This window comes from Oryctolagus cuniculus, chromosome 11 (assembly GCF_051225735.1).
Source record: "Oryctolagus cuniculus isolate XC-2025 breed Fujian yellow rabbit chromosome 11, ASM5122573v1, whole genome shotgun sequence".
Taxonomy (NCBI): Eukaryota; Metazoa; Chordata; class Mammalia; order Lagomorpha; family Leporidae; genus Oryctolagus; species Oryctolagus cuniculus.
In genome coordinates, this window is record NC_142877.1 from 45,944,600 (window position 1) to 45,969,879 (window position 25,280).

The 25,280-nt window shown below is 59.2% G+C and overlaps 2 protein-coding genes across 4 annotated transcripts in view; both read right to left on the reverse strand.

The window, feature by feature from the left end:
* The window catches only part of NKX2-2 (NK2 homeobox 2), a 56,406-nt gene extending 42,172 nt beyond the window's left edge, over nucleotides 1-14,234 (reverse strand). The window contains exons 1-2 of one of the 2 annotated variants that reach the window (XM_089307373.1): nucleotides 13,831-14,234; nucleotides 12,662-12,973 (exon numbers count right to left, since the gene is read on the reverse strand). In XM_089307373.1, the coding sequence (XP_089163499.1) occupies nucleotides 12,662-12,973; nucleotides 13,831-14,089 (571 nt within the window). In that variant the 5' untranslated portion in view covers nucleotides 14,090-14,234. Of the gene's footprint in view, nucleotides 1-12,273; nucleotides 12,974-13,830 lie in introns of those variants that run through there. The other variant, XM_070051439.2, reaches the window with a different exon arrangement.
* Nucleotides 14,235-14,245: 11 nt separating this feature from the next.
* Nucleotides 14,246-22,961, reverse strand: LOC100352912 (uncharacterized). Of its 2 annotated transcripts, none has more exons than XM_089307374.1 (2): nucleotides 22,709-22,961; nucleotides 14,246-14,507 (listed from the first exon to the last, which is right to left on the reverse strand). In XM_089307374.1, exons 1-2 carry the CDS (start codon nucleotides 22,946-22,948, stop codon nucleotides 14,397-14,399), a joined length of 351 nt encoding a protein of 116 aa, XP_089163500.1. In that variant the 5' UTR covers nucleotides 22,949-22,961; the 3' UTR covers nucleotides 14,246-14,396. The 2 variants fall into 2 exon arrangements, 1 of the variants encoding a protein (XP_089163500.1); XR_016216040.1 differs by lacking the exon at nucleotides 22,709-22,961 and adding an exon at nucleotides 21,795-21,933 and having other exon boundaries at nucleotides 14,380-14,507.
* Between the last annotated feature and the right edge of the window lie 2,319 nt (nucleotides 22,962-25,280).

A 25,280-nucleotide genomic window follows, 5' to 3' on the forward strand; every position in this document is an offset into this window, starting at 1 on the left:
GTGATAATTGCTCCAGCACCCCCAGCACACGTGGCCTCTCCAGGCTGATGGGCCCAGCGTCCATTAGGGCTCTCTCATCTCAGCCCGTGGGCCTGGGGAGTGTGCTTGACAGTGGTGCTCGCAATTGCTCTGGCTAATTGCACAGGATTGGGTCAGTAAACCTGGAAAGGGTGTTTGCATGCAGAGTGGCATTGCAATTTGCCCTGTTAAATTGTTTTTTCGTGGTTGCCGACAGCATGGCTGGTTTTGTGGAATGTCATGATGTGCACTGGAGGGAGGGAGATGAGAGTGGGGGCAGGGTCACATCGGAGCAAATGCGGCAGCACCCACTTAGCCCCTCACCTGGACCCTGCGTCCAGGAAAACCAGAATACTACTGTGGGGTGTCGTGCCCCCAGGACTGCTCCTCCCCCTGCCCCACGTGGCGTGGCCAGACACTCTGCAGTGCCCGGCAGTCACACCTTGCAGGGAAGGCGGCTCCTCTCTAGGTTCCTCCAGAGTTGGCAAAAGGGGACAGCTTGGAGAGGGGCCGCATTTCCACTACTTGAGAGCCATGCGTGGCTCATGGCTGCCATGCCTGAGAGCACCGTGGACAAGGGCACTTCTGCCCCTGTGCTCTGCCCACCACTCTCTCCGTAGCCCAGCCTGGGTGTGCCCTAACCCCTCTGCCTCCCATGGGCACTCATCTCCCTGTGTTTTTTGTTTTAGATTTTATTTTATTTATTTGAAAGTCAGAGAGGAGAGGCAGAGAGAGAGAGAGGGAGAGAGAGAGGTCTTCCATCCACTGGTTCACTCCCCAACTGGCCGGAAATATGCTGATCTGAAGCCAGGAGCCAGGAGTTTCTTTCACGTCTCCCATGTGGGTGCAGGGGCCCAAGGACTTGGGCCATCTTCTGCTATCCCAGGCTATAGCAGAGAGCTGGATTGGAAGTGGAGCAGCCGGGACTGGAACCGGCACCCATATGGGATGCCGGCACTGCAGGCAGCAGCTTTATCCACTACGCCACAGTGCCGGCCCCTCCCCATGTTTGAGTCTCCGTCTCTCCTTTCACTGACATCTTGGCCATGAAAAGGCATGGGCGATGTCTTTCTGAAATAAGTTCAGCTTCAACATTTCGAAATGGTTCAACACAGGAACTCCTCCAGGGGGTCCCTACGAATGATGAAGGTCTTATCTATCTATCACCCATCTACCTATCATCTCTCATCTGTCAGTCATCTCTATTACCCCAGCATCTAGCTAGAGCTATCTCTCGATCAACTACCTGCTACCTTCTTTCCTTCCTTCTGTTCCTTTGCTCTCTCCCTTTTCTCTTTCCCTCTCTCCCCCCTCCCTATCTGTCTCCTTCCCTCCCTCCCTTTCTCCCTTTCTCTCCCTCTCGAGCACAGACTCAAACCCCCATCTGTTGTGCGCTGCAGGCTCTTCTCAGGGTTTGCACGCTGTATTTGCAGCTGCCGTGTGGTTTGAGTTGTGAAGCTGATTCAGTCCAGCACCTGCTACGTCTGCTGAGCTGGGCACTGCTGGGGGAAGCCCACTGGGACTGGAGCAGGGAGAGCCAGCCAGGAGCCTCCCCCTGCCATAGGTCACCTGGCTTTGTGGCCTCAGGGACCTCATCGCGATGAGGGGAGGGGATGAAACGAAGATCTGCCTGGGTTGCAACCATGGACATGTGCTTAGGTTACATTTTACAGCCATGGCTCTTGATTTCCCAAAGGATTCAAAGGCCATTTTAAAAAGTTTTTTATGGCCGGCGCCGTGGCTCAATAGGTTAATCCTCCACCTTGCGGCGCCGGCACACCGGGTTCTAGTCCCGGTCAGGGCGCCGGATTCTGTCCCGGTTGCCCCTCTTCCAGGCCAGCTCTCTGCTATGGCCAGGGAGTGCAGTGGAGGATGGCCCAGGTGCTTGGGCCCTGCACCCCATGGGAGACCAGGAAAAAGCACCTGGATCCTGGCTCCTGCCATCGGATCAGCACGGTGCGCCGGCTGCAGCGGCGGCCATTGGAGGGTGAACCAACGGCAAAGGAAGACCTTTCTCTCTCTGTCTCTCTCTCTCACTGTCCACTCTGCCTGTCAAAAAAAAAAAAAAGTTTTTTATGATTTTTTAAAATTTATTCAAAAGGCTGAGTTACAGAGAGAGGAGGAGAAACAAAGACAGAGAGAGACATCTTCCATCTGCTAGTTCACTCCCCAAATGGCCACAATGGCCAGAGCTGGGCCCATCTGAAGCCAGGAGCCAGGAGCTTCCTCTGGGTCTCCCATGTGGGTGCAGGGACCCAAATACTCAGGCCATCTTCTACTGCTTTCCCAAGTGCATTAGCAGGGAGCTGGATCAAAAGTGGAGTGGCCGGGACTTGAACTGGCACCCATATGGGATGCTGGTGCCACAGGCGGAATTTTAACTTGGTATGCCACAACTCTGGCCCCCAAAGGCCACTTTTAAAAGATTCTCTGGCCCCATTTTGGAGTGGCAGTCATTCCAGCAGGTTTCCTGCTGATGACGTCACAGGATGTCAGCTCTGCTGAGGTATTTGGATGTGCTTCTAGGTCCATGGTCCCCACATGGTGATCCTGCGTCCGCACACTTGCTGGAAATGCCAAATTTCATTGTGGCATAGCTGGTTAAGCTGCTGCTTAGATGCCTGCATCCCATATCAGAGTCCTGGCACCTCTGTTTCCAATCCAGTTCCCTGCCAATACACCTGGGACGGCAGCAGAAGATGGTCTAAGTACTTGGGCCCCTGCCACCCACGTGGGAGACCCAGATGGAGTTCCTGGTTCCAGCCCCAGCCATTGCAGCCATCTGGGGAGTGAACCAGCAGATGGAAGACCTCTCCCTCTCTCTCAGTAACTCTATTAAATACATAAATAAACCTTTTAAAAAATAAATAAAAGTACTCTTTCCGCAGGAGACAGTTGGAGCCAGGTGGACTAGTGCAGTGTGGCTGCGAGTCTCTGAGCAATGTTCCTACAAGGCTTAAAGAAGCGTGATGTCCCTCTCCATGAGGGCAGGAGGAACAGGATTTCATCAAGTTGAAATGTTTGAAGTGGCTGCTTCGGCCTGGGGCAGAGGCCAGGAGGTATATGGGGTGCAGAACCCCAGGGCGCCCTTTGCATAGGCACAGAAGCTTGGCACGGAGTCCAGGTGGGGGAGGGGCTCTCAGGCACCACCCACCTGCTCCTGGAGGCTGCTGGGACAGCCCGGAGGGGCGGTGTGTAGGAGCAGCCTGAAGGCTCTCCCATTGCATGGATTTCAAAAATGTTTGGCACCAAAATAAATTTATCTTTTCATTTCCCCTTCCACAAACTTCTAACAGAAGTACTCTTCTATTAATCAAAGACTGTTAGTTTTTTTAAAAAAAAATTATTTATTTGAAAGAGTGACAGAGAGAGAGAGAGAGAGAGAGAGAGAGAGAGAGAGAGATTCTATCCACCGGTTCATTCCACAAATGGCCGTAACGGCAAGAGTTGGACTGAGAGGAAGCCAGGAGCCAGGAGCTTCCTCCAGGTCTCCCACATGGGTGCTGGGGCCCAAGCTCTTGGGCCATCCTCTGCTGCTTTCCCAGGTGCATCAGCAGAGAGCCCGGTGGGAAGTGGAGCAGCTGGGACTCCAACAGCAACTCCGATGTGGGATGCCAGCAATGCAACTGGAGGTTTAACCCGCCACACCGCAACGCTGGCCCTTTGTGACTGTTCATTGTCTGTTTTCCTCTGATATTTTTTCGGTCATAAGGTGTGTTATGCCTACTGATTGTTTTCCAACGTGAACCTCTGCGTATGCACATTGCTAGGGGTCTTGGATGATTTTACCATCCGTCCCTTGGACAAGGCTCACTCTTCTTTGGCTGACGTGTGCAAGCCCAAAGCAAACATGAGGACTTTGGAGAAGTGTTCTGGAGCCAGCACCTGACTCAACGGAGGCTCTGCAAACCAGAGGAACTCTGCTGGGGGCTGCCTCTGGAGAGGAGGGGCTGGCAGCCCACTCAGAGAAAACCCAGCCTCTGGCCTCAGGCAAGAGTCCCAGGGCCAGGTGGGCCTCAGGACGGCTGTGTCCCCAGCCACGGCATGAGGAGCCAGAGCAGCTGGCGGCTGACCAGTGTCCGTGTCACCTGCACTCACTGCTCTCTCTCACCACCCCAAACTCTCCCCAGTACAGAAAGATGTGTTTGTGGTAGACAGTCCCAAGGAGAGGGCTGTTGGGGTGGGCTGTCAGAGACCTGAGCCAGGTCCAGGATACAAAGTGAGATAGGGGAGGGGAAGGAGCTGGAACGGGAGTGCTCATGAGCAGAGAGCTGCTGAGGGCGCCTGGGGCTCAGGGTTGGGGGGCGGGGAGGCGGGATTGAGTGTGCCTCACAGGTGTCTCCCTTGGAGCAAGCAGCCAGCGCTTGCCACCTGTCCCAGGGCCTAGCACCCTCCTGCGCCCCCTGCAGGCAGAGGCTTGCAGGTGCTGGCAGTGCAAGCCATTGGCACAGCGGCTGTGGGCACTGGGATGCAGCCTGCGGCAGGCACTGATGTACTCACCGCTGGGAACGAGCTCCTGATGTCTGAAAGGAGCCTCCATGGCCAGATCAACAGCATCTGATCCAGGCTCCGATTCCTCTGGTTCCCCCCACCCCCATCCATAGCTCCAACTTCTCCCTCTTTTACATCCATTCCATACAGTCCAGCTTTCCCCAAAGACATCAGTGAAGCACTTTTCTATTCTGCAACTGGCAGGATTAAAAAGACATGGAAGGGTCTGGAAGTACACACTTCAGTAAAATTCCTTGTAATTCTTATACCACTCTCAGATTAGACAGCTCATCACTACACCAAAAAAGAACCACGTTAGGGGCCAGTGCTCTGGTGTAGTAAGTTAAGCATCCACCTGCAGGGCCAGCATCCCATATGGGCGCTGGTTCAAGTCCTGGCTGTTCCAATTCCTATCCAGCTCTCTGCTATGGCCTGGGAACGCAGTAGAAGATGGCCCAAGTGCTTGGGCCCCCACACCCATGTGGGAGACCCAGAAGAAGTGTCTGGCTTGGGATTAGCCCAGGTCTGGTCATTGTGGCCATTTGGGGAGTGAACCAGCAGATAGAGACCTCTCTCTGTCTCTTCCTCTCTCTCTGTAACTCTACTAGCAAGTAAATAAATAAATCTTTTATTTTTTAAAGAACCATGTTAATACAGAAGGGTACTTAAGAACAATCCATGGAAAATGTGATTAGAAGGTAAGTTTATTTTGTTGCAATTTTTTTGAAGTCTATGTAAACAAAGTGTCTTTAAAAAGTTCATGTGTGGCCGACATTGTGGGGCAGGTGGGTTAAGATGTCACTTGAAGAGGGGGCATCCACACATGGGCACCAGTTCAAATCCTGGCTGCTCCACTTCCCATCCAGTTCCCTGCTAATGTGCCTGGGAAAAGCAGTGGAGGACGGCCCAAGTGCTTGAGCCCCTGCCACCCATGTGGGAGACCCAGATGGAGTTCCTGACTCCTGGCTTTGGCCTCACCCAGACTTGGCTGTTTGGACATTTGGGGAGTGAACCAGAGGATGGAGGTGCCCCCACCCACTTTCTCTCTCCTCCTCTCTGTGTCCTTCTGCCCTCCAAAGTTTGTGAAAATATATATATTATGAAAAATTATGCATGAGCTCCAGGTGTTTTGCAACAAAATAAACTGGATCCTTCAATTCCATTTTCCACGGACTTTCAGAAGTGCCCTGGTATTTTTCCTTTTCCCCATATTTGAGAGAAGACAAATAATCCTTTAAATAAAGAGGGAAGAAGCTCCATTGGCGGTTGGAGATCAAGAGTTTTCCTTTCAGCTTCCTGGGCAATCCGCTGTGTCATCAGAACCAAGGAGACGGGGCCATGGGCTCAGTGTGTGCCCCATCCCAGCTGGGGCTTAGGTGGGCTGTCAAGGGGGGAACAGGCAAAGCTTGTGCCCCTGCTGCCTTCTGTGCAAGGGGGGAGGTTCCTTGTCCTCACCCCATTCCGGGGGCCCCCTCTTTCCCTGAAAAAGGACGGGACACAGGGCAGATTCCTCCTCTACCATAAAAACTTTTGTTAAGAAACTGCCTTCTCCATTCCAGCAGGTGCACAGGTAGCTGTTCTGGTAGTGTGCATAGAAAGACCCGGGCGCCGAGTGCCAGGTCAGGGAGTTCCAATTCCTGGGAGGTTGCCGTACTGGTTTCAGACACCGTCCCCCGACCCCCCACCTCTCTGAAATCCCACAAGTGTCCCAGCTGCGCTCCAGGGCCCCGGGCTGTTAACCGAGGGGGAAATCTTTCCTTATCCAATCGCGCCACCCCGCGGACAGCGCGAGAACCGCACGCCCCCGCTCCGCAGGCTGAATCCCCGCGCGGAGCCAAGACGGCCTGGATGCGGGTGGGTGGCGAACCGAGCTGCAATTGCAGGCTCTGGCTTCCTGGGAGGGGCAGCAGGCGTCCAGGCACGAGCCCCTAGGCCCCTTGCCACGGCCCCACCCTCGGCGTCCTAGGTGCCAGGCCGCGGTTGGAGCCGGAAGGCGTAGCTTGCGCGCCCCACTCTTGGTCTCCAAGCCCAGGTTACCTCTGAGGGTCTCGCTTAGACCCCCACCAAGGTCCGGCGTCGGCGCATCGTCTCCCCCTGGCGGCCAGGCGGCGTCACTGCATCGCGCGCAGTGGCCGGGGACCGCCGCTTCTCCGCACTCCAGGGCCCGCGGTCCCAGTGGTGGCCTGCTTGTCCAGGCGTAGCTGGAGCCCTGCCTCGATGGTGGCTGTTAGGTGAGGGTCTTGACTTCCTGGTGCGCCACCAGAATCCCTTGCATCGCTCCTTGGGACAACCTGGACGCCCACCGACCGCGCCCTTCCGCAACTGCCCACCGTGCGTCCACCTGCAGCACCCACGCCGAACCCTTCCGAGCGTGTGCACAGACGATCGCGCCCCGGGACGCCTCGTGGAACCCTCCTGCGCTCCTGGACCTCAGGGCCAGTTTGCAGTTATGTCTGCCCCAGCATAAGAGGGGGGAACAGCAGGTGGCACGCAAGTGCGGTGCGGGGTGAAGGCTTACACCCGAGCGCCAGGAGAGTCTGACGGTGCTGGGGCCCCTGTGGACCCGGGACAGCGTTGCCACGGATGCGCAGCCAGAGTCTCCCGAGGACTGAGCACAGGGCCTGCGGCACGGCGCTGGCGCGCGGGGCTCGGGCGCCTCCTGGCGGCGGAGGCGGCGCGCGCGGGATGCGCTGGTTTCTCGGCCCGCAGGCAGTGCTCTGGCCGGAGGCCTGCAGGCGCGCGTTTCTGCACTGGCGTGGAGGGCGGCGCTGGGGCCCACGCTCGGATGCCCCGCGAGGGGAGGACCAAGGAGCTTTGAAAGACCAGACGGGGCAGGAGCGCAGCGCACACGGGTGCATGCGTGCATGCATGCGCGCGCGGCGTCGGGGAAAGCAATAAACTCGGATCGCTTCCTCGGCGAGATAGCGGCGGCTTTATAATGCGCCGAGGGGACCAGGGGTTTATTTGCAGATCCTGGATAAAAGATGATAGATCGAGACGGTTTAGAGTGTCAGTGCGCCTGGCCTCTCAGGAAGCCACAAGTACACATTTCCTGAAATAGCACCCCACGCCGTATCGGAGCCGCACGCCACTTGAGCGCCGGGCGGGCGCGGGGGCGATGCGGGGCCTCGCTGCTCCCAAGTTCACGGCCGGCTTCCGAGCAGTGGGTGAGGCGGGCGCGCCCGGGCGGCATCTCCCCTATGCGCGTCTCGCCGGGCCTTTGTTTGGCCCGCGATGGGCCTTGATAAATACGTCTGAGGACTGTCGTGACGCTCGGTAAATATTGGATTAGCTTTTCAATGACCAGGCTCTCGAAAAGGCTCAAGAAACCCACACCAGGTCTCCACTAAGCCCAACAGTCAATAGGTAAGGAAAGTAAGTGGCTTCCCCGGCCGGGGGCGGCGAGCGTTTGCGCATCCCGCGATTTGGTGCCAGCCAATCTGGGCAACAGCGCTGAGCTGGCAGAGGGGCAGGGGGCGCCCGCGTGTCGCCGGAGTTGGAATTTCCACCCACTCGGCTGTGCCCCTTAAAGGACTGTGCGCCAGCACCCCAGGAGCCACCTTTGGGGTTTGCCTGTATTTCCACGGGGCTCACACTTTGTGCTGAGTGCCCATCTATGATGGGGGGGGGGGGCAGTGCGCCATGGGAATTCCGTCCTGGCCGCGGCGGGGAGAAGGCGTGCCCCAAACCCTGTCCTGCTCAGGAGAGGTAAACAAAACAAAACAAAACAAACCATCGAGCAAATTCCTGGCACGCCTCTCCGCGCCCCCAAGCCTGAATTTTGCAAGCAGGAGATGTGGAAAATGAAAAGAGGAAGCCCTCCTCCAGCACGGGGAGCGGCGGCTGCTGGCGGAAGTTTCGGCATTGATTTTGCGTCTAAGACACCACTAGGAGCCCCGCGCGAAATTCAAATTCGGCTGTGGCGGGGCGGTCACCGAGTGACCCCGCCAGGCCAGAGTGGCCTTAGAAACTGGCCCGGGGCGAGAAGCCAACTGGGCCCGAGACTGAGCAGGGGAGGTGGGGGTGAGGGAGGGGCGCCCCGGGCCTCTCGGAGACCGCTGCGCTGGGGCTGCGCTGCGCGAGCCGCGGGCCTGGATTTTCATCCACCCAGGAGCCGCGAAGCTCGCGGGCGCTGGCATCCCCGGGTTGCACCGGAGCTCTGGGACGGCCGATTGGCTGCGCCGAGGTGCTCCCGGGCCGCAGGGGCCTGGCGACGGGCGCTGACACCAGGGAACCGCGCACAGTGCGCGCCCGGGGCCCACACCCGAGGTCGCACCGCACTCAGAACCCAGCCTGCGCGCACTGCGGCCGAGTTTGAGGGCGGGGTGGGGTGGTGGTGGGGGAAGAGAGCTCCAGCTCCCAGAGTGTCACGGGGCCTAGGCGGGGCCAGCGCCCTCTGCAGCCGTCAAACACAGGGATGGCTTTTTTTCCCCTCCTCCCTCCTCCTCCCCAATAGATATAGCACGAATTTTTAATGCGTCTTCCTTTCACAGACAACAATACCGGGTTTGAAAGCCGGACACAATTTGGGTTTTGTGCGGGTCCCTCCTCGCGCTCCCTCGGCCCAGCTGGCCATATGGAATCCAGCATGGAGTCCGCGGATGACAAAGGGACCCAGTGACAGGCCCAACAAAACCCCAAGAAGACTTCTGCCTGACTCCGGGATTCACTGCCCCCGATAAGCGCGCTGAATGGTGCGGGGTGGGGCGGGCTCCTTCTCCCTCTTCCCCTCGCTCGGTCCCCTGCCATCCTTTCTCTGTCCCTTTTTAATATGCACGCCTCTAACATCTCCGGCTCCCAGCGCGCGCATTGTGCCGTTTTGTGCGGCCCGCTGTAGATTGGGCGAAGATAGACTGCCCAACGGGACCCCGCGCCGGGCGCGCTCCCAGGGCGCTGGGGTTAGGGCCACACAGGGCTCCGCGGGCGCTTTTATTGACTCCACGGGGACCCGAGGACAGAGAGAGAGAGGCGGGCGCCAGGCCCACCTCCCCGGCTCCCGGCCGTGCCAGCACACGCCGGGTCTGGAGACCTGCGGGCCTGGCCAGCACCCCCAAAAGCACCCTCAACATGCACAGGGTGGGAACCTACAAGAGTTTGGGCCTCACCAGCCTCCGCCTTCCTCCGACACTCATCCTCAGCCCCTGGACGCCTTGGGGCCTGGAACAGTCCAAATCACCCGAAGTCTAGCGGGCAGCCGCCCAGGCCTCTTTACACCCCCTATCCCAGAGGCTCCTTCCCCAAAGGATCAGGGGGGAGAAGGGAAGTCGCAAGAGACATGTTGGGTGGTTGGTGCCCAGGCACAGTGGGCTTTTTAATTACAGCGCCACACACGATCTGGGAGCAATTCTCTGGCCTTTACAAACAAGACACACACGCCCCCTGGCTAGTGTGCAGAACAAAGGGAGATTCCTCAGCGTTTAAGGGGAACTGCCCCCACCCCGCCCCACCCTCCCAGAACCTGGACATAGCCAAGGCCCTTGGCGGGGGAGGGGGTATTAGGAAGAGTGGCCGCTGCTCCATTTTCCAGGGGGGTGGTGTGCAACACGGGAATAAAGTGTCAGCAGGTCTCTGGGCCTGTTGTGCTGAGTGCTATCTACGCGCAGATTTGGTCCCACGGATAATCATGTTTGCTTTAGATATTGAATTAAATCTGATCGTCAACTAGAGGGAGCAGCAAAGTCAGCTGGGACGCTCCCTTTGCCCGGCCTCCTTGTCTACCCCCCTCCTCCCGCCCCCAGCCCTCAGCCTTGATGTTGGAGCTGCAGAAAGAAGCCTGGGAGAGACACGGCTTCCAAACGCGTGGGCCCGCAGTCCCCCAGACGCCTCAGAGCGCACGCTGGGCTCTAAGCCGCAGAGGCGCAGGTATTTTCGGCAATCCGCGAGATGACAGAGGAAAAAGGCGTCCCCCCCTCCCAGTTCGCCTGAGCCCCAGAGACGCTCCCCCGCGTGGTCAAGCGTGCGCCAGCATCCGATAACGAGATCTGTTCCCCAGACAAGATTTGGGATGAGGGACTATGGACGCACCCGGGGTGGGAGTTGTGTGTGTGTGGGGGGGCGTCTGCCTGTCCACTTTCCGCTCCCCCTACCCCTGCCCGAAAAGCCGGGGCGCTCCCACTCCACCTCCGACCTCTACTCTAACAAATCCACGCAGCCGCACGCCCAAGAACTCGCCTGGGGGGGGGGACTGCGCGTGGCCCTGCGGCACGGGACCCTGTTCCAGGAGAGTGGACTGGAAACCGGAGGAGGATGGAGGCCCGAGGAGGAGGCCAGAGTCCGGTGGCTGCGACTGCTGCCTGCTGCCGACTCCCGCTTCCTGGGTCCAAGGAGCTCAGAGGAAGACTCCGCACCCTGGCTCCGCTGACGGCCAAAGTCTCGCGTGCCCCGCACCCCGCCACCCCGCGCCCAGGCCTTGTAGCGGTCCCCAGGGCCTTGGGCAGATTTTGGAGAGAGGGTGGCGAACAGAAAGGAAGCAGCCCGGTCCCGAGCTCAGATGGTCGGTCACCCCTTCTCCCCCTCCCCCTCTTCTTTAGCGCGAGGTCCGGCAGCCGCAACAAAGTGAAAGTCATCGAGTGTAGTGGCCTCAACAGCTTTTCAGGCTGAAGGAGCCACTCGTAGGTTGGGGCGAGCGAGGGGGGCTTGCTCTCCTGGCCTTTGCCTTTCCCGGCCGGACGCAGCCAACCGCCGGGAGCTCAGCGCGCGAGGCGCAGGCAGACGCCCGCAAGGCAAAAGGCCACCCAGGGACCCAGGCCAGCCGCCGGCGCGGACAGGGCCAGAAGCCCGGCGCTCCCGCCCGGACCCGTGCTCCAGGCTCAGGGTTCGGCCCGTGAGGCCGAGCGAGGCCTGTCCAGGGAGCCCCTCCAGCGACCCCCGGCACCGCCAAGGCCTCTGCGCCCAGAGCCCGGGCGCCAGCAAGCGGGGCCTGGCCAGTGACTTGTTCCGGGCCTGCGGGCTGGCTCCAGGGCTACGAAGTGAGACAAACAGGGGAGCACTGGGTTTGTTTTCTTTCTTTTTCTTCCTTTCTTTTTTAAACACAGGATTTTTATTAAAATTCTTATTTAAAAAATGGAAAGCTGCTAGCGCCCGGCGCTCTGGGGGGACCCGCGCGGAAGCGCTCAGCTCCACGTTCTGGGGCCTGCCAAGGGGGGTCGGGGTGGCTTCTCGCTTACATTTTTTTTTTTCCTGTTTGAGAAATGTTTGCACCGAACAAAATAAGAAAGAAAAAGACAAAAAAAAAAAAAAAAAAACCACCCGAGGGGCGTAGGGAGGGGGGTTACCCAAACATAACCAATAACCAAAACCAAAAACAAACCACAAAGAAAGGAGTTGGGCCCGAGGCAGAGCAGGCTCGCGGCGAAGATCATTTTTAGCCAAAACGCCAGCGCTATTTACAACGAAAAAACCGAAATCTGCAACCAGTTGTCAGAACGTTTCCATGGCCATAAATATTGAGCATTTTCTTATTTTTTTAAAAAAAAGGAAGAGAAAAAATCCTCTATTTTTTTAAAGTGTTCTCCACTTGCTTTAGAAGAAGACAGGTGACAACATCGCTACCCACACAAACATATTTTTACAAAATTCACGAAAGCGAGAGGGATGGAAGGGGAGAGGGAGAGGGGTCGGTCTTTTTCTGGTTTTTCAAGTGAGGACGCGCATTTTGTAAACACCGCTGAGGGTTCTACCCCCTCCGGGGGCGCGACTGGACGGAGACTGGGGATCCCGGGGGCGCTGGGTGGGCTCTGCCACCCTAAGGAGGCCTCCCCAGCGGAGCCGAGAGTCAACTCGACTCGGCAATAATAATTATAATAATAATAATAATGATAGCCACGGTCAGGACCGAGTCCTCCACGCCGCCGCCTGGGTGGGGCCCGCGCCTGGGGCCGCGAGTCTCGGCGGGGCGGCGCTCACCAAGTCCACTGCTGGGCCTGCACCAGGGGGTGTGCTGTCGGGTACTGAGGGGTGCTGGCCGAGCTGTACTGCGCGTTGTACTGCATGTGCTGTAGCGACTGGGCGCTGTAGGCCGAGAAGGGGATGCCAGCCTGGAAGGTGGCGGCTGCCAGGTCCTGGGCTTTGAGCGCGTGGCACGGTTTGCCGTCCCTGACCAAGACGGGCACGGCCACCCGGCGCGGCGAGGGCAGGGGCGTCACCTCCATACCTTTCTCGGCCCGCGCGCGCTTCATCTTGTAGCGGTGGTTCTGGAACCAGATCTTGACCTGCGTGGGCGTCAGGCGGATCAGGCTGGCCAGGTGCTCGCGCTCAGGCGCCGACAGGTACCGCTGCTGCCGGAAGCGCCGCTCCAGCTCGTAGGTCTGCGCCTTGGAGAAGAGCACGCGCCGTTTCCGCTTCTTGCCTGCATCCCCCCCGCCGCCCGGGGTCTCCTTGTCATTGTCCGGCGACTCATCAGCCGAGGGCTCCGGGGACTTGGATCTGGAGTCTTGCGGGGGCGCGCCGGTCGCCAGCCCGTGCACTGCGGAGGGGGTGGAGGCGCAGGGGGGAAGAGAAAGGCGTCAGGCGCAGGACCCTGAGCACCTCGGATCCCCAGTGCGCCTCTGGCCCAGCGCGCCCCACAACCCGGCCCAGCAGCCTCCACGGCGATCCCAGCGCTGCTCCGCGCCCGAGGAAGCCGTCGAGGTCTCTCAGGGTAAAGAAGAGTCGGCGGGGGTGGGGGTGGGGGCTCGGAGCTCGCGTTTCTAGGGGTTCGCACGGTGTGGGTGCAGATTTCGAGGCGGGGGTAAGGGAAAGAGAGTAGCGCATGGGAAAAAAAAAGCAGCACCATTGCAGGTTAAGGGCTCTGGCCCCCTTAAGCCGTTTCCTCTTTGGAGAGACGTGGGCAGATTTTTAAAAGAAAAACCCCACAATCCCGGCATTGATCGGCTTGGCCATTGAAGGCAGGTTTTTGGGGGCTTTCGTTTTTTGTTTTTTGGGGCTTTCTGGATATCCCCTGAAGCGCACAAAGCATCCTCTATGAGCGCACGGGGGGCAGGGTGAGCTATTTATACCCAAGCCGCGCGAAGCCGCCCCGCGCTCCATCCGGATCCGGACGAGGCTGGTGGGCCAGGCCCTCCCGGAGGGCCGAGTCTGGGGTGGGGGTGGGGGGCTCCGGCCTGGGCCCCGCGGTCACCAGTCCCTGGGAGGTGGTCCCTTCCTCATTTCATCATTGAAAGAAACCAAGGCTTTCCCCTGCACCAGCGGGGCTGCGGCAGGAGGGCATCGCGGGCCGGCGGTGGGAGCCTTCCCGGGGAGCCCGGACGCGGGATCCGAGCTGACACGACCCCTCCCCGCTGCCGGCCGCAGGACTGGAGGCTGCCAAGTTTGGCTACTCACGCGAATACTGCAGGCCCTCGGTGCTGGCCAGCCAGCGCGTGTAGGGGTTGTCGCCGCTGTCGTAGAAGGGGCTCTTGAGCGGCAGGCTCTGCACCGCGTCCAGGGCGCCCTGCCCCAGCGGCCCAGCCCTCTTGGCGGGCTCTGGCCCCTCGCTCTCCTCCTCCGGCCCTTCGGCCACCGAGCCCTCCTCATCGTTCGTGTCCGGCAAGTCCAGGATGTCCTTGACCGAAAACCCCGTCTTTGTGTTGGTCAGCGACATGGTTCGGGACCCCGCAAAGTTGTGGCTTCACGCGGTCACTCCGTGGCGCTCCGCGGCCCCGGGCGCGCGGGGAGGGGGGAGGGGCGGCCAGGGAGAAGGGGTGGGGGAGGGAGGGGTGGGCTTTAATTATTGGGATAATTATTATTTAAAAAGAGAGAGAGAGAGAGAGAGAGAGAAACAGCGGGGAAGGGGAGGAGGGAAATAAAATAAAGGCCGACCCAGAGCCCGCGTGTGGTCTGCGGGCGAGCGCGGAGCGGACGCGGGAGCTCCTCGGTTTGTAATTCCAGGAGGGGGTGCCCGGGCGGCGTTAGCTCTGGCTGCGGCGGCCGCTGGGCGCGCGGTGGCGGCTGGTGGCGAGGAAGAACTGGGCCATTGCCCGAGCGATCAGTCCATATAAGGCCGGGCGCCACTCACGAACCTGGGGAGGGGAGGGGGAGAGCAGGGGAGGGGAGGGGGAAGGGAGTGGGAGCGGAGGGGAGGGGGTGGAAGAAAAAGGGGCAGAGACGTTAAAAACGCCAAGGTTGGCCACGTGTGGGCGGGTCTTGGGAGTCAAGTGGATGAAAACAGTATTTGCGGATGTGAAATTGCGGGTTTTGGGGAGCTCCGCGCTCCGGGCTGACGGCCCTCCAGAGCAAGAAGAGTGCTGCGACGTGTCAATTAATTGCAAAGACTAGGCGAGCTGTTTTTTTTTTTTTAACCCAGTATTTACATACAAAGGACCACCGCGTGAAAGGGGCCTTCCCCCCCCCCCTTTTTTTTTTTAACAAATTGCATCTTAAAAAGCTGGGGAGGGGGTGGCATAGAACAAAACCAGACAGACACCAGGAGAAGGGAAGAGAATCGTCCGAGCGGCTCACCGTCTCCCACCTCCAAGCGCCCGCAGCCCAGCCCACCCGCGCGCCCACCCCCCTTCCAGCCCGAGTGCCCCCGCGCGCCCTCGCGAGCCGGAAAATTGGGGAGGGGGAGGGGTGGGGGCCGAGTCGCAGGAATCTCTGCTTCCCAGGACTGGTGGGGGCTCCCCAAACAAGATCCGGTTCAAATGGCAAGGGCCCAACTTCTGTAAGCCCCCTAGGTCAATATTTTGGTAGAGGCTTAAGCATGAGTGGTAGAAGTGACACGGCAAGTAATTGATTCCAGTTAACCGAGGACGAGCCCCGCGCGCGAGAGCCGGCCCGGTAGCCGCCCTGGATTCGCTAAACACTCGCTTATTTCCTGCACCCCGCACCCCATGCACCACACCAGTTCTTCGCGGTCGTGGAGACCGAGCCGTTCGCTTTCTGCTCTGCCGGCCGGCCGGGCCGGGCTGGGCTGGGCCGGGTCGGTGCGAGGCGGGAGCGGGGAGGAGGGGGCCCTCGCAGGCCGCTCTCTGCGGACGGCGGGCAGGGCACACGGCCCCGCGCTCTGCTGCCCTCCGCTGTCCCTCGGTCTCCAGTCCCCTTCCTGCAGCGGCGGGAAGGGAGAGGCGCGCGGTGATAGGCGAGGGGAGGGGGCGCAGGGTCTCGGGTTGGGGTGGGGAACCCCGAGAGTAGCAGGGGCGAGGGCTGAAGGGCGGGCGGAGGCGGCAGCGTCTCCTCCGGAGCGGGTTCTTTCCCGTCTTCTCCTTTTGGACGCTCCCACGGCGCGATCCGAGGACGCACAGCAGGTTGGCCGCTCGAGTTCGGCTAACCGGGAAGTTTGCAGCGTCTCCGCGGCCTGGGGACCGAACTTTCCCGGGGCAGTGCCTCCTCCCCCACTCCTGCCAGATGACAATGTGGCTCCGGGGTGGGTGAGTGGGGAGGGGGGGTGGCTACCTGGTTGCCGGCTCGCCCCCAGAAGAGGGTCCACGAGGGGCTCTCTCTCCCCGGGGGCGGCGCGGAGGGGCAGAGGAGACCGCTTGCGGGCGCCCGGGGATCGTCTCACCCTGGGCCCCCAGGCCCCGGCTGGCTCGGCGCGGGCCAAGCGCAGCGCGCGGGCGCCGGGTCCCTCCTCGCGCGCAGCTGCCGCGGCCGCCGGCGCGCCCCCGCCGCCCCCGGGGTTGCCTGTGCCGGCTGAGGGCGCCTCTCCCCGAGCCGCCCGGCAGCTTTCTGCAGCCCTCGCTGCTTCGCCCCCAGTATGTGACGTGGGTGACAATGGCCCAGGTTGGAGCGAGCCCCTCGTCGGCGCGTCCTGGGTGGTCGGACCCGGGCAAACACAAATACAAACCGATTGCTAAGCTGCGGACAATGAGCGAAATGTAGACAAATGTCCCGCTCCCGTTGGAAGCCTTTGTCCCGGCTCGGTTTTTGCATTTATTTCAGTGGCGAAATAATACATGATTGACGGTCTCTTTCAATGTGCCCTAACTGTTTGGAATAAATCTAAGGTTGTCCCTAGTTGTCATGGCATTCAACCCTTTTCAACGGACTATCTCTTCATTCATTTCTGAATCCGTCCACAGTATTAAGGAAACGCCTTGGTGTCCACGCTTTCGCCTCCTACTTTTTTTTCTTTCTCCTTTCTCCCCCTGCAAGAATCGCTAACTGGTTTGAATCTTGTTCCTCGAACCCATTACTTTTCGTGTTTTCTTTTCTTTCCTCTCTCCAGCCTGTCTTTCTCAGCCTCCCTCCCCGTGGCCTCTTCCTTCCCACTTTCACGTGGGGACTTATTGCCCTGCCCCGTTGGTTCTCCAGGAGCCAGGCAGCCTCGAGTTTGGACAGGGGTGGGGGATGGGAGTGGGGGGGCTGCCCTAGCCATTGTTACTCAGCTGCTAAATAAATAACCCGCAAGGAAAAAGTTCCTCATCCCAAGCATTTGCAAAAAGGACCGTGCTTTTGTCTCGCCTCTCATTCTCTGGTTCTAGGGCACCAGGGCAGCTTTCAAGGATGGAGTCTGGGGCCAGAATGCAGCCCGGGTTGGGCTAGGCCGATGCTTGGGTTCAATGGAGAAGGGGTCTTTCGGTGAGAGGTACCCCTTGCTGTGCACCCGCAGAGCAATCCTTGGAGGGGGAGGTGTCACTCCTGAGATCTACTCCAGAGCCAGTTACTGTCCAATGCCCAACCCCAGCGGCCCTTCCCCCAGCACTGTGGCCCTTTCCTCCCAGGATCTAATCCCCACCCCCTCCCCTCACCCCCGGGGAGCCTTGCAAGGTGTGCCCGGCACCTGACACACAATGGTTTTTGCTTCAGGAACCGATTAAGGGAAGCAGAGTGCTGTCTCAGGACTTCTGACCAAGAGGCCCCCTGCCCAGTTCACCAAGGCAGCTGGAACCCTTGTGTCTCAGCTGGCGGGGTCTCCTTCTAGGGACCCTTGAAGGGCCACCCTTGTCTACCTGCCCAGTCGCCACTCCCAGCTCGGTCCCATCTCTGCAGCTCTTGCTCCTGCTCCAATTTTCCCTCCCCGCCAGGTTCAGGGCAGCAAAACAGGGAGGCAAGGAGCTATAGACGGTGAAGGCCTTGTCTCCCACCACCCAGCCCCGCGCAGCCGAATCCACGTTGCTCAGAGTCTCTCTCCCGGGACCTAGCGAGTCCATTTTCCCCATCTCTTCGTTGCCCGTGTTGCTCCCGCCTAGGCTTCCAAAGCGTTAACATTTGCAATTGAAAAGGCACGGGGAGCCCGCTGGGAGGCCCATAATTGCAGGGGAGAAACTGGGCTTGTTAGAGGAAGATCATCAAATACAAGTCCCCCAGGAGCGGCCTTCGGATGCCTGGTGGCCTGCGCAGGGCCCAGCTGGCAGCCTGGGGACAAGTACAGTGGTGGCCTCCTTGATTTCGTGGGCCCGTCCTGAAGAGCAGTGGTGCCAGGTTCCAAATGCACTGATGCTGCCAAGATTAAGCAGGTGACCACACCCTGATGATTCCCCCAAGAGGCCTGGCTGAGAGTGCCCTGGCATGGCCTTGAGGAGAGGGGGGAGCTGCTGCTCTGTAAGATCCAACCCTGCGCCCCCTCCCCCATCTCCAGAGCCCCCCTCCCCATCAGCACCTGCTCAAGCTGGTCTCAGTTCCACTCAAGATTTCTCCAGCAAACTCTCCAGCTCCTGTCTCGCAGCTGAGACACACAGTGTCCTCAGTTCCAGCCAGCTGGGGTTTGCATGTGGGCTCAGCTGCCCTCTGTGAGGGAATCTGAGAGAGCTCTGCCATGGGCCTCCTGCTCGTGCAGACTTGAGGCGGAAGTTGAGGCGGGTGCGGGAAGTTCTGAACCCAGCATGGCCTGGGGCACCAGGAGGACACCTGCTTGGTGCCTGCTCACTGCCCTGAGGAGCACCACGCACCAGAAGAGCTCAATCGCCTTCCCCTGCCAACATACACGTCTTTATTCCCAGCGCTGGGGCTCCAGGTCACCTACACATCTCTAACTCTTCCTACACTTTGAACAGGTGCACTGGGTGGCAGCCCAACGGGAGGTGGAAGAGGAGGAAGAGAGCCTCCTCTTCTCTCTCTCTCTCTCTCTCATACAGGAGAACCCCCTCTTGGGATGCTGAGTTCACCTCGGCAGTGCTGGGTTCCGGGACAGACTCCAGCTCCCAGTGCAGGCGGCTGCCATGGGTGGTAGGGCTGAATAATCCCAGAGGCCCAGGAGAGGAGGCGAATGTACACAGGCTAAGTGGCCCCACTCCAGGACAAGTGGCCCTCTAAATCCGAACAGTGTTTACCTGTTTACTTTCCCAGGTAGCTTAAACATGAGCGCCTTTTCTGTGCTCGGGTGGGGGGGTGGGGGTGGAGTTGGAGGTGGGGGTGGGGACCTTATTCATTTTTCCTTTGCATCTTCTCACTCCTCTGCATCCAGTTTCTGTCCCCAGTATATAAGTGTGCAGGGGTTGGGGGGGGGGAGTGGAGAATGAACTCTGAAAGCAAACAACCACAAGGCAAGCTAGCAGGGAAGTTCTTTTGTGTGTGTGTGTGTGTGTTTGTGAGTCAAGGCCTAGGCATAGACAAGGGGCCTCTGTCAACCTGCCTCAGATCCAGGAGGCAGCCTCCAATGGCACCCATCCTGCCCCCATCTCTGCTGCTGGCTTTCGGGGTGTTTCTTGGGAGGTGCTTTGCTTCTCCTTCCAGGCTGCAGAAAGCCTGTTGGATAGGTGCATCCTCCAGGGGCGCTCAGGGCAGAGAAAGTCTTGGGTGGGGGAGGGGGCATTTGGGGCTGGTTTCTAAAGTGGGGGTGGCCTTGAGAAGCCTAAGCCCCGGCTGCACCTCTTGCCCTCCCACCCACAAAAGCACCTCCCATCATCATGAAACGCACAAGGTCTTTCCCCTTTATTTGGAAACATGAATTTGTTTGACTTCATTTCATTTCTTTCTTTTCTTTTTTTTCTTGGAATGAAAAGGGGTTGAAAAGAAACTCCTCTCCTGGTGCAGTGTGCGGTAGAGCTCTGGGTCCCTGCACAACCCATCCCAGATAACAGCCTTCAAGTGGGTTAGTTTATTGTCTGGTTAGCGCCAAGGTGCCAGCGCTGTTTGTCTTCATTCACTCCCGAAACAAAGCGTGGAGCACCTTCCTGCTCCAGTCAGGGTGAGCGGCGCCCACACAAAGCTTTGGCAGGAGGAGGAAGCATTATTTTATCTCAGGCTCGAGACTCCCCGGTGTAGCACGCACTTGAAATCAATGCGGGACAGGGAGACGTCGCCTCCTCTAGGGCCTCATGGGACGCTGATAAAAACGTTCACCTTAAACGCGTGTACCTCCAAATCGGCCTCATGGCGGCTTGGGGTTCCTGGTAGGGGAGGCAGGAGTGTCAGCTTTGGCACCGGCGTGAAAAAAAAAAATGGAAGAGGTGGCCCAGAAGCACCGCCACCCCAAGAGAGGACTCTTCCTAATCAGAAAACGAAGATGAAGCTTTCAAGCTGTCTCATCTCCACCCAGAAGAAGGAAAACTGAGGTCACTGGAAATTGTGGCCACCTGTGGGGTGGCAGTGGTGGCCTCGGCTGGGGGAGCCTGCAGCCTGTGGATGTGTGACTTTGGGGAGGGAGGCCAGGGCAGGACAGCAGCAGATCTCTAGCAAAAGAGACCCACTGCTGTGGGACAGGTGGACCAGAAAGGCGGGAGGGTTAGTATGAAGGGAAAGAACACCTTAGCCTACTTGGGGTTCAAGATCAAGGTGAGTTATTTTATTTAATTTCCTTTCCTAGGTCCATATCGTGGGACTGACTCTTAAGATTGCACCAGGAGGGGACAATTGTCCAGATGGACAATTCCCCCAGATCACCAAGAAAGAATTGGCTAAACAGGCGTTTCAGGCCCAGAGTTGAGTACTGGCTGAGTCTCGGGACAAACTCGCTCCTGCCTTCCTCCAGGGTGGCAAAGAGGCCAGAGAAAGCTAGGGAGAGCGATGAGTCGGCTGCCCCTTCCCCATCAACTCTGGGTGAAGGAGGAAGGCATGGAAGTGGGCTGCCTTTCTCCATTCTTTCCCAAGGCAAAAATCCACAGTGCTTTCCCAATTGTCTGCCTCCCGCCACCTCAAAGGGCAGATATCTCCCAAGGACATAAATTGTAATAGAAATTAGGATTTCTCTTTTTATTAATCAGTCTCATTGTGTGGGCTTTGGACCCTGCAGTCCTATGTTAGGACTTTGATAAATGTGCTTTAATGAGATCTTTGAAAATGCATCCAATAAAAGAAAAGGCAAGGAAAGCCGTTTAACTCTCACGGATGTTAAACTGAACATAGAACGTAGCTCCGGGCGCACTGCAAAATGGAACCAGCCTCCCTCCAATATTTTCCTTCAAATCGCAGCTATGAGCTGCCCGCAGGCCAAAGGAGCCTGTCCCAGCCAAGCCATTACCGCCGGTTTATGGGGGAACCGAACGCCGCGTCCCCCCGGGGCGAACCCCTTTGCTTTATTCGTTCTCGCGGCTCTAATGATTAAATATGGTACAATGAGATTACGCAGCATCAGCGTCGCCTCGAGGAACGTTCCCCAGCCGAGCCCAGATAAGGGCGAGCACCATGCGGGAGATTGGGGTTTCAGCAAGAAACGCAGCTCTGGAAGCACTTTATCTGAATTTACTTCTCAACACGTGACAGAATCCTTACCGCGGACTTGGGAAAACAAGCGGCCTTGCCTAACGCGTTCGCGTTCAGCGCGCCCAGAGCCGGGCTGCGTAGACTCAGCCGCCGCGGGCGCCGGGGAGCCACGCACTCAGCCTGGGCAGAGGACGAGGAATGCGCCGCGCACCGGGGGTCCTTGGGCCACGGAGTCCGGGGCGTCTCGGCGCTCCGTCTCTGGTCGATCTCTCCAGTCTGGGCATCCGGGGTTCCCCCGATCTTCCCCGGACCCAACGGCCCCTTCCCCTACCCCCCAGCCCAGGCGCCGCCGCGGTGGAGAAGGCGCGAGGCGCGCCTGTGTGTGTACCGCGGGGAGGGGGCGCCCCCAGGAGACCAAGACCTCAGCAGACCCCACCCAGGCTCATTTCTGATCCTCGGGCGATCTCTGCTGACTCAAAAGAGAACTGTCGGGCTCCGGGCGCGGCCCGGGCGACGACACTCGCCCCCCAAACTCCTGGCTTGAGTCCTCTCTCCAGCGACCCCTATACCGGTCCGACTGGACGGGGCTCCCTCCACTGATCCTCTCGCTCCTCAGCCTCTCTCGACCCCCGCCACCCTCCACGCCAACCCGGCTCAGTCACGTCCCAGTTGCGCCCCAGAACCCCCTCTCCTCTCCCAGGCGCCGCCGGTCTCCAAATTATCGTCGCGACTCTCGCCCCTGCCTCCACCTCCCCGCCCCAGGCACGGCGCAATCGGGGGAGACTCACCCGGCGGCGGCAGGTGCAGCGGCGGGCCCTTCCTGACCGCGGCCCCGGTAGTCCGGGAGCATCCCGGCACCGGGCCGCGCGGAGGAGGCTGGCGAGGCGCGCGGCGCGCCCGCTCCGCCTCCCTCTGCCGGGCGCTGCGGCGACAGCCCCGCTGCACATCCAGGCGCGTCTTTATCTAGTCCCCCACCTACCCGGGCCCCCCTGCCGCTGCGCCCTTCCCCCCACCGCGCGCCCTCCCGGGCGGGGCTTGAGAGTCCGCGGCTCTCCAGGCGGGCGCGGGCTCGGGCCGCAGCGGGCTCTGCGCCCCTCCCATCATCTCCCCCCCGCCCCCCACTCTCGTTCTTCAGCACCTGCCCAGCCTTGAGACAGTCCCGCTTTCCCGGGCAGTGTGGGGGAGTGCGCGGCGACCGGGTCACCTGGGTTCGGGGACAGGTAAAACTTTTCCTGCCGGCAGGCGCGACAGGTAGGGTGAGTGGGCGGGTGGATGGGAGGACCTGCTCTTTCTCCAGTGAGCCCCCTCCCACCATGACTTCCGTCGTCCGGAGAAGACTTCGGATGTCCCGCACTTGCCCACCTGATGCTTCCAGACTCCGCAGCTTGGGGGCTGAGCCGAGTCGGGAGCAGCGAGAGGGAGGAGGAGCGCGGGGGGAGGACCCCCGAACCCTGACACAGTTCTGCGGGCACGGCGGGGGCCCGAAGCACCCCCTCCTCTCCGCTGGCCCGCGGGCCGGGAACCGTCCTGGAGCGCGTTCCGGCGGCTGCCGAGACCCATGCGGAGGCCGGGAGGACTGGGCAGTCCGAGTCCACAACCGGAGCTGGAGCCGCGGGTGCCCCATCGCCTCCACAGGGCTCGACCCGGGTCCCCGCATCCGCCGAGGACACGCACCGGAAACGCACGCGAGCGGGAGGCTCACCTGGAGCGCGGCTGCGCCGCGGGAGCCCCGCCTCGGCGAGCGCGCAGATCCCCGGCCGCGGCGTATCCCGAGCCGCAGGCGGCCGCGGAGGCGCGGGCTCCGGCTGTGCGCGGCGCGGCCAGCGCGCGCTCCCCCGCCCGGCTCCCGGCTCCCGGCTCCCGGCGGAGGGGGCCGCTCCCCCGCGCCGCGCGCTCTGTTTGTTTTCCTTGCCCGACTGACGTGAGTCAAAATATTGGCCATATGTTCAGCGGTAATAAATTGGGTACGAGCGCAAACACACTTGGGCTTGGATGGCTCTTTCAGCTGCCACATGGCCCGCTGGGAGGGGAGGGGGCTTCCACCTGCCTCGGCCCCCGCCCCCCAAAACGCAGGGGTCGGGGTCCTCCTTAGCGGCGTTCTGAGCCGTAGAGCGGGACCCCGGCTCTTCCTTTCCCTCGCCCCCTCCTCTCCGGCCTCAGCGCCCGGGACCCTGCAGCTCCTGGCGAGCCCGGGCTGCTTGGTTAACAAGGTCGCCATCTATAAATTGCTCGGTCGCTAAGACGCCATAAAAGCAGAGGGCCAGATGTGGCACGTTATTTATGTGTGAAGCCGCGTTTACACTAGATACGCGGATCCGCGGCCCGGAGCAGGGCTTCGCGGGAGGTCACGGCCCTCGCGCCCGGCACGCCGCGCTCCCGCGACGGAGCGGGGTCGGTGTCCCCGGGGCGGCAGGAGATTCAGCCCAGGAAGGGCGTGATTGCGGGACACCTGTGCCAGGGTGCCACCTGTGCAGGATTAGAGACCGCCTCTGGGGGCGATTTCTGCAGCTCGCCTGCTCTCTGCTCCACGCACCCCTCCCCCCCTTTTTAAAAAGGTCTTTATTTTCTGATCTCTCAACCCTGAGGGTGGGTGGGATTTGAAGGTGGAGGGCACCCTGACTTCCAAGGGGTGAATTTTTTTTTTTTTGGTGGCGTGGAGGCGGCAGACTCCAGGGGAGCAGGTCACCTGTCTGAGGGCGCCCCTGAATAATGACTCCTGACTCCTTGGAAGCCGTGCGCCCCAGTGTCTCATGCGGCCCGCCTGGTTTAAATTACACGGCAGCCAGGGTCCTGGGAGAGAAGCGAGAGCGAGGGAGCCAGACAATGTGTGTCGTGATAGGAAACAATTGTTTTGTTTTTTTTCTCCTCATTCGGGCAGCCTCGGGCAACTGGTCCCCTCGCACTTTTTTACTCACATGAATTCATTACAAGTCATTGTCTCTCCCGTGCCATTATTTTACTATTTCTTGAAGTGAACCAAATTCTCTCTGTGGTTAATAAGCACTGAGCCAGGCCCCCTGCCTTTCTTTTCATCTTCAAAGCACCTGGGGTTCCCTGAATGACAGCTCCCTTCTGGCCAAGGAAAATAAGAGATGGCAAATGCTGGCCTACTGCAGGGAAAAACATACGCATTTGCCTTTTACTATTACAACTTATCCTGGGTCTGTGTTCACTGGATGACTGTCCTTAGGTGGCTGTTAAGGGTGGGAAAATGTTGCTGTTTAGAGGAGGTGGGAGAGAAGGCAAGCACGCAGGTGGGCTGGGAGTGGGCAGGAGGACCCCCATTCAACAGGTGCCAGAAAGTTCCAGAAAGGGAACCTGCTCACCTTCAATGCGGGGCACAATGGATGTCTCTCTGGATTTGCTCTCTGTGGCTAAGGCCATGTGAGCTCCCAGCAATCTCTAGTTAACTGCAGAAAAATCTGGAGTTGTCCTCAAGCCTGCTGGAGTTGCTGAGCCTGAAACACAACCCATGGTTTTTTCCTTGCACCTGCTAGACAGCAGGCTGAGGTGCAGGTAAGGAGCTTAGAGAGCCAGAGTGTAGTGGTTCTGGGTTGGAAAAGTGAGACACAAAGCAGAGGATGCCTCAAGTCAGGCTTTAGATTGTTCCTTATTTAGGAAATGCTTTGTCTTAAAAAAAAAAAAAAAGCCTATTTATTTGAAAGGCAGAAACAGAGGGGGGAGGGCTATTCCCCAAATGCCTGAAACATCAAGAGTTGGGCCAGGCCAAAGCCAGGAGCCAAGAGCTCAACCTGGGTCTCCCACATGGGTGGCAGGGACTCAAATACTTGGGGCATCACCTGCTACCTCCCAGGGAATGCATTAGCCAGAAGCTGGACTCAGAAGTGGTGCTGGGCCTCAAATCTACGGGATGTGAACAGACCAAGTTGTATCTAAACTGCTCTACTCATTGCCCGCCCTAGGAAACATCACTTAAGGACAGCCAATGAATGTGCCAGGCCACCCAGTAGGTAAGGGATAATAAAAATCCACTACAAAGATGCAGCAGGAAGCAAGATTTAAATGAAATGCTACTGCTTAGATACAACTCACATGCCTTCTCTTAGTACTTCTCTTAGTAATCATTTTCCAGTCTGGGTTAAAGTAGATACACCAAGCACCCTCATGGACTTGCAAATTGCATGGTCTTTTCTGCTATTATTACTTTAGAAACACTCCTGTCCTGTCCATGAACTCAAAGTTTCTGGGCTTTTCACCCTGGGAGGACCTTTCTTGCACAGGCTGCTAAAAGTGTGGCAGGCATCTGGGACTGC

Excerpts from the sequence above, each read along its gene's own strand:
- LOC100352912 (XM_089307374.1), bottom strand. The coding sequence starts at position 22,948 with ATGGCCAATATTTTGACTCACGTCAGTCGGGCAAGGAAAACAAACAGA. Across the intron at positions 14,508-22,708 it reads GCGGCGCAGCCGCGCTCCAG|GTTCGTGAGTGGCGCCCGGC; the intron begins GTGAGCCTCCCG and ends TCCCCTCCCCAG.